The 10,520-nt window shown below is 44.9% G+C and overlaps 1 protein-coding gene and 1 pseudogene across 1 annotated transcript; both read right to left on the bottom strand.

The window, feature by feature from the left end:
• Positions 1 to 1,763: 1,763 nt before the first annotated feature.
• LOC133921193 (protein PHOSPHATE-INDUCED 1-like) lies at positions 1,764 to 2,906 on the bottom strand. Its single transcript, XM_062365976.1, has one exon. It carries the CDS (start codon positions 2,786 to 2,788, stop codon positions 1,865 to 1,867), a length of 924 nt encoding a protein of 307 aa, XP_062221960.1. The 5' UTR covers positions 2,789 to 2,906; the 3' UTR covers positions 1,764 to 1,864.
• Positions 2,907 to 9,270: 6,364 nt separating this feature from the next.
• LOC133920792 (protein EXORDIUM-like) lies at positions 9,271 to 10,221 on the bottom strand (annotated as a pseudogene).
• Between the last annotated feature and the right edge of the window lie 299 nt (positions 10,222 to 10,520).

The raw sequence follows: 10,520 nt of genomic DNA, 5'->3' as shown, positions 1-10,520 counted from the left end.
ATGGACTCCATCCATCCATAGTTTTAAGGCCAAACCGCGAAATCGTCTTACATGCTTTTCAAAGCATGACTCACCGTCACTTGCTTACACCTTAAGCAAGCATTTCAATTTCGACACGTGTATTCCATCTTGCGATCTTGACCGTCAGCAAGGCTCTCCCACCCCTTATCCCTCGGACCGCCTTATCACTTGCACTAGTATCTCTTTCGCTTGATTTTGTCAACACACCGTCTTCATCTGCATTCTCACGCTTTGCTTGATCTTCACGTGTACACCTAGGATCACCTTTGACTCCACCCGACCTCCTTAATTGTCCAGCACCAAGCATCCCACGTAGCTTCGATCATCTCACCGTCGACCGCCAAGTTGCATCCATCACATGCATATAATAAAATAAGCACAAACGTATTTCTAACTCGATCATAGATTAGTCAAAATCAAAATCCTCTGTCGAAAAGCTCATCTTAGAAAAATCATAAATGCTGAATGATCCGACGTGTATTGCCCTCTGATCATTAGACCATCCGGTGAGTGTAATTCTAACTCCATTGAAAATTTTGTGAAAAATCCTCTGGCGAAGCATCCGATGAGTGCAACATGTATTGCTGCTCATCATCGGACTATCTGACATATGGAATCACACCAGACACTCTTTGCAACTTCTCTGTAAAGATTAGTTTGACGTGCACTGCTGACCATCATTGTATCATCTAGTGTTGCAATAGTTTTTCTCTTCTGAGTCAAAACCCTTCGGCGTGAACAAAAATATCAACTCCATTTTTCTCCAAAAATTTGATTAGTAATAATCATAATTTTAATAACAGACATGCTTATGCAATCCTAAATCATAAAAAAAAAACAACCTTATCAATTACTTATCAAATATAAATCAAGACACTTATCAACTTAGTTCTCAAATTGAGATACTCTGACTTCACGTGAAAGTGAAGTCAGGCGACTTCAAATGCAGGTAAGCCATTCGATCTTAAATGAATGAACATGATAGGATGCTACAATATTCATTTGAACAGATGATCCGTTCGCCCTCACTGTAGCTCCGCTCGATCTCACTGTAGCACATCTCATATTTTACGAAGCGCCTTTCAACCCCCCTCCCCATTGCAGAGGACCCTCCCCATTGCAGAGGAACCGGGTTCCAGAGAGTGAGGCAAATTCTATAACACTGGGTCTCACATGTAGATCCCCACGAGGCTCGGACACATGTCCCTTCACTGTGCAGCGTGTGTACGTGCAGACCATCGGATCGAAGATGCACGGCGTAGATGAGAATCTTGTAGGGATCATTTCTGGGAGGGTTTTGTAGAATTTGACTCCCCGAGAGACCTATCCTCATCAGCTCCAAGCATTTTCAAAAGTGAATATAACAAGCTCGTTGTCTCGCACTTCACCCTGCACAAGAAGAAAAAAAAGCCAAAAATTGTCTTAAACACCAAGCACACAACAACGAAAGCCAACGAAAACACCAGGAACCACTCTGGCGATAAAGAATGCGACGAAATCGACTGCCGCAGGCAACAAGAATGGCGAAATCGCCTCTACATTTCCGAGGCGAACCCGTGAATAGAGAGAGCACGCTGGAGATAGAGAAAAGTAAATCGAAACAACTGAAATGCCAACAAAGTGGGCTGGGTGTTGCAGGCCCTCGAAAACCTCCACCAGGAACAGCTCAAATATCAAGGCAGATCGGACGCACCAAAAAACGACTGCAAACATGAAATAAATAAGTCGACAGTTATATAACATTTCGAAGAAGAAGAAAAAGTAATTTCATTCCTTCCAAGTTCCAAACTCGTATGTACAGCTTTGGTCAGGCGTACAGAAACTGTGTCCGGTACAAAATCGACTACACCAGTGTGTTGCAGGTGGACGTCGCTGGGTTATACAAGGCCGGAAGCAGGTACTTCCTCCCGTTCGCGCCGTTGGCATTGTAGCTGGCCCCGGTGGTGGTGTCGACGAGCAGGTTCCCTGGGGAGCCCGGGTAGGCGCCGCTGCCGTAGACGCCTGGGCACGCGCTGCACGCCTCCAGTGGCGCTTCCTTTGGGCCCTGGTAGAAGGCGTCGCCGTAGGGGTTGGTGGCCGTGCCGGCCACCATCGTGGCGAGGACCATCACCATGCCGTCCATCCCGACGTCGCCGTTGGGCGCCACCAGGGGTTTGCCCTGCGGCCCGTACAGCGGCTGCGCGAACGGCCACGCGCACTGCCCCGGGCACTGCTTCACGGAGTTTCCGGCCCAGATGTAAGTGGACTCTGCGCCGGGGCCAGAGCCGTGCTTGCCGCACCGGCTGCTGCAGAAGCCCTCCACGGTGACGTCCTCGTCGGTGAAGACCAGCGCGATGCCTCCCTTCTTGACGCCGACGCGCGCGGCGAGCTGCTCGATCTGGGCCAGAGTGAGCGACTTCCCGAGTGAGCACCCCTCGTCCGACACGTGCTGGTCGAGGAGCACGCGTGTCGCCGTGGCGCCGTTCGTGGCGCCGTTCGACAGGTACAGCTGGTCGATGGTGCCCCACCACTGCCCGACCGAGGGCGTGGCTGCGCTCGGCGCAGCGGTGAGCGAGTGGAGGAAGTCAGAGACGATCGACTTCTGCGCCGGCGTGAACTTGCCGTACCAGAGGATGGACACCGGGATGTCGCCACTGAGCACACTGCCGTGGTGGTATGTGAGCTGGTCGCTCACCGGGGGGTTGTACAGCTCCATCAGCCTTCTGCTCCCCACGGAGAGCTGCGCCAGGCTCAGTACCATAGCCACTACTAGCACGAGAGAAGCCATTGCTACTTAGGACCTGTTGCGTGATTGCACTTGCGAATTTTGTGAGCCGTGAGCTAACTACTGATGATCGAGCTTTGTGTTGAGTGTGTGTCGTGGTGATTTGATTTGACTGGAAGGCATTCCTGGCTATCTATTTATAGCCGTGCGGCTGTGCCCATGGCAGAAGAGAACTGCGTGAGACTTCGCGGATGGTTCTTCGTCCAATCCTACGTGCGGCATGCATCTGGTGCAGTGTCGGTATGGCGCGGCCGGCGTGGGGACCGCGGGGAGACAGCCAGGTGCGGTGCACCACACGCACGCCACCGTGAGTCGCTCTCCGTGCGCGCTGCGCTGTCCAGTTGCTTCCGGGCACGGCTCCAGAGACAGTGCGAAGTCAGAATGCCGCACACTCTATTCGACTATTCCCGTGCATCAGATGAGGATTTGACTCCACGGATTCCCGCCGCCTATCGATGATGCACAGCTGTCCGGCGCATGTGGCCGCGGAAGGTTCCCAATAGTACAGAGCAGAGCGGCGGGCCAGAACTCAGAGCTCGGCGCGCGCGTTCCGGCATGCATGATGCGGCGAAGATTTTCGGTGTCCGAGATGTGGATATGGTTCGGCGAATGAGGGTCTCCACTCTCCAGGCATGGTGCGGGGGAGCTGCACGCTTACGCCGGCCAAACCGCAGCTCGATGCTGCACTTCACAAGCCACGGCGGTGTACGTTGTTAATGGCGTGCCCTGCATGTGCTCGTTGGATTTTGCAAGATCTGCCAAGTAAAACGGTAACGCTTGATCAATGCATGAGCGATATGGACGGTTGTGTAGATCGAGCAAAGACTCCATTGACCGATGACCATGCGCTATAGACATGCATGCATGCATGTTGCTCAGACAGCTGGTTTTGGGCGTGCGATCGAGTGCCTAGTTGGCCACGTCTCGGTGATGTAAAATGGACATGAAGCCAGTTAGCCAGAGATGTCAAGGTACACGTGGCCAGGATGCGAGCGCACACGCATGCACGGATAGAATGTGCATTGATGCATCGTTGTGCACCTGGACAGAATCGAATCGATCTGCCATGCCCGCCGAGGACAGTGCCTTTGGTTTGCAGACCCCCTGTCGTGACCGCGCGCGCAGCGTTTTGTTGCTGGGGCTTTGTGGGACAAGCCACGCTGGACGGATGGTACGAAAGTCAGCTTTGAAGTCCGAACTGCAGGCAGTATTTCGTAATCTCAAATCCGTCTTCTTGTCAGACGATTTTTTTTAAGAACTCCATAAAATTACCTGCTCGAATCTAATCCTGAATGCTCGCTCTGCTCGCCTTGCCCCAGGGAAAATAAGCCGCGAGTTTTCTCGAATCCACGCGTTGTGTAGCCTTGAAGATAAATTCTAGTCCCATGAAGTGAACAATGCTATAATTTGAACAGGTGTCAAGTGATCGTCTGCGTGCATTTCACCTTGGACGAAGCCGCCTGGCGCATGACGGCATAAGCAAGGTGAATCCCATCTGTTTTCCTACAGCAACCAACGGGCAGTGGCACAGCCTGTCCGCCGTGAGATTCGAGGCGCCTCGGTCGCGCCCGCCGAGAAGACGCGTCCGAATTATTTGACGGCCGGAGCGCCGGCCAAAGCACCAGTGGAGGCATGCGTGCAGAGCGCAAAAGCAGAAGCGGAGCGGAATGGATTGCAGCGGAGTCTCGTGCGCACCTGGCAACCGCAGCGCTCGTGCGGTCTCGGTCACTCGGTGTCGCGTGATTTCATGGTACGCTAAGGGTGCATTTCGAGAATCCTGTTCCGAGCGCGTGCCTGGGGCAAAACTTCTTTATTAATTTTTTCTCAAAACTTTTTAATCAAACTTTTTCTGGTGTAAAATTATTTTAAATTTTTTTGTTATTTTTTCTGAAAAGTTTTCAAAAAAGTAAAGGAGAGGGAACACTTCCAAGGTTTGTATTATTTATTGTATCGGATTTCCCCCATAGATCAACGGACCAACAAGCACTTGGCTGTCCGTTTTCAGAATAACATGTCCAGCACCTCTCTAAATGCCAAACCTCAAGCCATCCTACAAGCAAACGCCTCTATCGAAAAAGCACTCAGTGCATGCTCGTACCAAGCTGTACTTGTGTTATCCAGATACCAGTGTCCAAATTTATTTGTTAAATCGGATATTCCGAATCCGAACCGAATTCAGATTTATATTTTGCGTGTCGAAATTTTCTTTACCGAATCGAACACTCGAGTTCAAATCGAATTCCGATGCCCGTATATGTGTAAGCATTCTCTGAGCTGCACCCGCACCCGCACCACAAAAGTCACCATTCTCATCACGAACAACCCGACCAGTTGCTCCTGTATTTTCTGCAGCCTTGCATTTTAGCCACCCTGTTGGCGGTGTCAACCACTTTGGTTGCAGCACAGGCACAGCAAGTTATTTTGATTTGTTGGATGCAAAATTTGCCAGAGGCCGTATGCAAAATCTCTGGACGAAAGAACTTTTTGCCTCGTCGGCATCATTGTTTCACCATGCCTTCTTTTGTTCCGAGATCCAGAGCGTCTACATACCACATATAGGAACGGCAGTATCTCGCTTCGAACAAATCTCGGAGTATGGGAAGTCTCAAGCCCAAGTCCATCAATCCGTGCAGTCCGACCGAGCTAGAAATATTTTTAGAAAATATATGGATAATAAAATTTCGTGAAGTGCCTATGATTTAAGATTTTGAGTGAGTGATATATGTATATTGAACATATTTCCTTTATATATTTCTCTACCGAATTAGAGTCTTGCGCAAAATTATTTTCCCCCTCATATTCATGATATCTATTATATTATTATTGCGCAAAGAAGCCATCATTTTTGCTCTCAAGATCACCAAATTATCACTCAGTGTTAAAAAGTAAAAGATCTAGACCACTTATTGTTATAAATATCTAATGATATAGATTAAATCATATCAAATATGATTAATAAATAGCTAAATTCATAATTAAAATTTATGAAAATTAGCGGCTCGATTTTCATATGGTTTGGGAAGCAAAATATATAAATATAGAGTCCAAATAAAACAAAATAAATTATAATTGAGATTGGAGTTAGAATAGAAAAGGAAGGAATCATACCAAATATAATCTTAGAAAAAAAAATCAAATTATTATAAAAATCAATTACTTAAAGAAAGAGTCTGTGCAAAATACAATTAATCAATAAATAAAAATAATAAAAATATTTTAGAATCTATTGTCTTAATATTTGAGGGGGGAAATGAGCCACAGACTCCCTCTGAAGGCCATGAAATTATCACGTTAATCAGAAAAATAAAAAAGACAGACCACTCATTATTTTGAACATCTAATGGTCTACATTAAACCAAACAGCCAATATCAAATAAATTAATAAATAATTAAATTTGGAATAAATTATTATAACAAATTAGCAATTCCATTTCCATACAGTTTGGAAAATAAAATATCTAAATAAAGAGTGCACATAAAATAAAATAAAATAATAATTGAAATTGTAGTTAGAATAAAAAAGAATAATTAAAATTACGGTGAGGCTTGTCATGATATTAGCGTGGGTTATCTAGCTATTTTTTACTAAGATAATAAATTAAGAAGCACCATATAACTCAAGGTCATTGTATCAACTAGGCAATAAGCAAGATACAACACATAGGCAGAACAAATCAATTCTAATTTTGGTTGGGCTGCTTACACATGATGCACGATTTTGGTAGTTGATAAAAATATATTCAAATAGAACCAATACATGTAACGATTCGGGTACAAGTTTAGAGCATAAATAATTTTCTCTTCTTTTATTTTTATGTGTTTTGTAACTAAATAACACTAACCACATAAGAAAAACTAAAGAGAATATTTTCTAATTAAATGTTATCATGATAAAATATTACAGTAAGACGTTGCCTCCTCACTGCACTAACCTGGTTCTGCCGGGTCGCATCCTTGCCTCCCCACCGCCAACCGTCCTCCATCACCCACGGCCAGCGGCATCCTCGCTGCCTAGCCGCCCAGCCCCTGCGCTTGCCTCCTCCACCGAGCTAGCCTCCCTCTCCCATAAGCTCTTCTAAGCTCGGTGACGATGGAAGACCCCCAACCCCCACCGGCGGCAACCCCACCTCTAAACTCTTAGAGTGCAGATGCATTCACGTGGTCGCCTGAACTCTAGCGCAATTTCAGACGCTGAACCCTAACACGATTTCAAGCACGTGAACTCCGGGAAGCCTGTCAAAATAAATCAATCGCCACACATGCTACATCCAAACATAGTTTGGTATCCATCGAGAAAATTGGGAATGGCTTTATGGTCCTCGGAGATGAAAATTCAAACGATGACAGTATAGATAAGAAGTTCATTGCCAGTGGTTCAAAAATTTTCTGGCAAAACAAAAGGTGATTAAAAAACTTGATGACTGTTGGTTCAATCGGACCAACCCTAGTTGCATTCCGCCATCATCATTATTGTGAAAAACATTTTTTGAAAGCTAGGAACCCCATTTCCATTACCGAAAATTACAAAATCATCACCAATTAGAGTTTTGCAACTATAGAAAGGAAGTACAAACTTAAAAGAATCTTCAGATAAGGGGCAAGACACCAACATTAGTGCAGGAGGGAAGATAAGCAAGTTGAACAACAGTCTAACACTAACAATCTAGAACTTCAACTAATAACATCCAGATAACTACCAAGCTAGAAGAAACATCCATCCATTCCAAATTGGAGCATATCTCAAAAGTAACTAGAACACCACAACAACAGAATAAGTTTGTCCATATATGACTTAATTTCTCAAAATAAGAGCTTTAGTTATCCATTTGTAGGAACAGTTCAACAAACAAATGAGTCTATACTACTAAATTCTTTCAGCATCTTGAATCTTAGGGAAAAGAATAATCACCCCATAATTCAGCATACTAATATCAATCGCACCTTCATAATTTTTTTTGGAAAAGAATCAACAATTCATCTTTAATAATTTCTCTGTAGTGTAATTGAATTGGAAAACCATCAGGTTCAACAGCTTTGTTAGCCTCCATTTGAAATAAAGCATGTTTGATTTCTTCTTCATCAAAAGGTCTATCAAGGAAATTGTTATCATTATCATTAAATTTCTCATTATCATCCCAAACGAAATGATCAAAGCTGATACAGCTATTTCCAACAAGACCAAATAAATCTTTATAGTAATCAGTAGCATGAATCAACAAATTTTCATCTCCAAAAATTTTGGTCCCCTCATGAATAAAAGAGAAGAGTAGTTTTCCTCTCCTACCATTAGCCACACTATGAAAAAAATTGTATTATTATCACCCTTCAAAAGCCAAGTAGGATGTGATCCCTTGAACCAATACATTTCTTCTTCCAGTAAAATCTTTTCCAATTCAGCTAGAATTTGCATTTTTCGGCTAGCACTAGATGCATCAAGGAAATTATTTTCCTCCATCTATTCAAGTTGAGAGAGCTCTTCCCTATTGTTTCGCTTTTTTCTGTCTAAACGTCTCTTATGTCCATCCCAGCCTTTAATGTGGTCTCTCAAAATTAGGATGTTAGAAATAATCACATCAAGAATATTATTGCCATGAATATGTTTAATCCAAACTTTCTGGACTTCCAATTGAAATAGGTTATATTCTAGCCAACTAAGTTCAAAATGAAACTAGCTATTTGAGAGTTTTTTTTATCAATATTAGAAGAAATCAAAAGCAAATTATGATATGACTTTTATCTAGTAATTTTCTGAACAGTCACCATCTATCCAATTTCTCTAGAGTTGGATTTTGTCTATTATTGACCCAGATAAACTTGCAACAGACATATGAAATTCCGTCAAATTATGGGTATGAATGATATCATTGAACAGGGAGAAGCTTCTAGAAAGACTAGGGGGTCTATTCTTCTCACTAGTGTATCTAATGTTGTTAAAATCATCATCTACCACCATAGGTGTCTGTGAGTTAGAACAAAAATGAGAGAGTTCGCATAGAAACTCAATTTTGCAATCTTCATAAGTTGGTCCATAAATATTCAACAATAATCGTTCTTTTTTGAGACATTTCTCAATAAGAGAGATATGAAGGATGTGTTTGCCAAACTGCACTTGATTAATAATAAAGGAATCAAGGTTAATCCCACTCAACAAGCCTCCAGATCTACCATTAGCAGACATCCAAAACCAAATAAAACCAGAATTAGGGTCAAACTTTCTAAGGTCAGAAGGAAAGAAAATATTTTTTCTCAGTTTCTTGAAGGCGGATAAAATCAAGATGATGAGAAAGAACTCATACCCTTCTTACTAATACCTCTGCAATTTCAAAAACAGCCTTTCATAAGTATCTTCTTGGTTTTTTTCCTTACTTCCCTTACAGTCTCTGAAAAACATTTGAATAGCAAAAATAAAAGAATTACACATGTCCTGCACTGATATATACATAAACTTCTCAACAAACTAAGAAACAATCCTGCATTCGCTTGCACTACACTAGCGTGCTGCAGGCAGACGTGGAGGGGTTGTAGAGCGCGGGAAGCAGGTACTTCCTCCCGTGCGCGCCATTGGCGTTGTAGCTGGCCCCGGTCGGCTGGTCCACCTTCAGGTTGCCGGCGAATCCGGGGTACGCGCCGTTCCCGAAGACTCCGGAGCACGCCGTGGCGGCTTCCAGCAGCGCTTCCATGGAGCCCTGGTAGTACGCGTCACCGTACGGGTTGGTCACCACGCCGGCGAACTCGCTCGCGAGGTTGATGAGCATACCGTCCAGCCCGACGTCGCCATTGGGCGCCACGAGGAGCGCGCCCTGAGGACCGTACACAGGCTGATGGAACGGCCACGCACACTGGCCAGGGCACTGCGTGGCTGAATTGCCGATCCAGACGTACGTCGTGCCGGACTTGGCGTCCGAGGCGTGCAGGCAGCACTGGCTCATGCAGAAGCCCTCCACGGTTACGTCCTGCGCCGTGAAGACCACCGCGACGCCGCCCTTCATGGGCTTCACCCTTGCGGCCAGAGCGGAGACTTACGCCAGGGCGAGGGACTTGCCCATGGAGCACTTGTCGTCGGACACTTGGTTGGCGAGCAGCACCTAGGTTTTCTTGACCGCGCCATTGGTTTTGGTCTGCACTGCCTTGGACAGGTAGAGCTGGTCAATGGTGTTCCACCATTGCGCAAGGGAAGGCGAGGTGTCCTAAGGAACCACCGTGAGCGAGAGCAGGAAGTCGGAGATGATCGACTTCTGTGCCGGCGAGAGGTGGCCGTACCAGAGGACGGACACGGGGATGTCGCCGTGGTGCACGAGACCGTTGTGGTAGGAGAGCAGGTCAGCTGGGTTTGGCTGGTACAGGTCCATGCGTCTCCTTGCTCCCGCGCAGAGCTGCGTTGAGCTCAGAAACACTACTTCTGCAAGCACCACTGCCTTTGCACAAATGGCAGCCATTGTAAACTAGTGATCAAAGTGTGCAGGAGCTAGGTTTTTTCTGTTAGGTGTGTACTCTAAATTTTCATAAGACTGTCAATTTAATATACGAGTATAAAATTTACCAAAATATAACACAAATATATTAAAAAGGTCTCACAATATTATAAATTAAACAAATAAGTTTAAAATTTTGCAAAAAATATAATATAAATGGTTCAAATACGAAATAAGGTCTTACACAAATACAAGATTACACTACTACAATAAAGTGACTTTATAGCAATTTTCCCCTGAATTAAACTCAACTTGGAAAATAA

Source organism: Phragmites australis, chromosome 6 (assembly GCF_958298935.1).
Source record: "Phragmites australis chromosome 6, lpPhrAust1.1, whole genome shotgun sequence".
In the NCBI taxonomy this organism is placed as follows: Eukaryota; Viridiplantae; Streptophyta; class Magnoliopsida; order Poales; family Poaceae; genus Phragmites; species Phragmites australis.
Note: the sequence above shows the minus strand (reverse complement) of the source record. Positions and strands in the feature narration are given on the sequence as shown.

Excerpts from the sequence above, each read along its gene's own strand:
- LOC133921193 (XM_062365976.1), bottom strand. The coding sequence starts at position 2,788 with ATGGCTTCTCTCGTGCTAGTAGTGGCTATGGTACTGAGCCTGGCGCAG.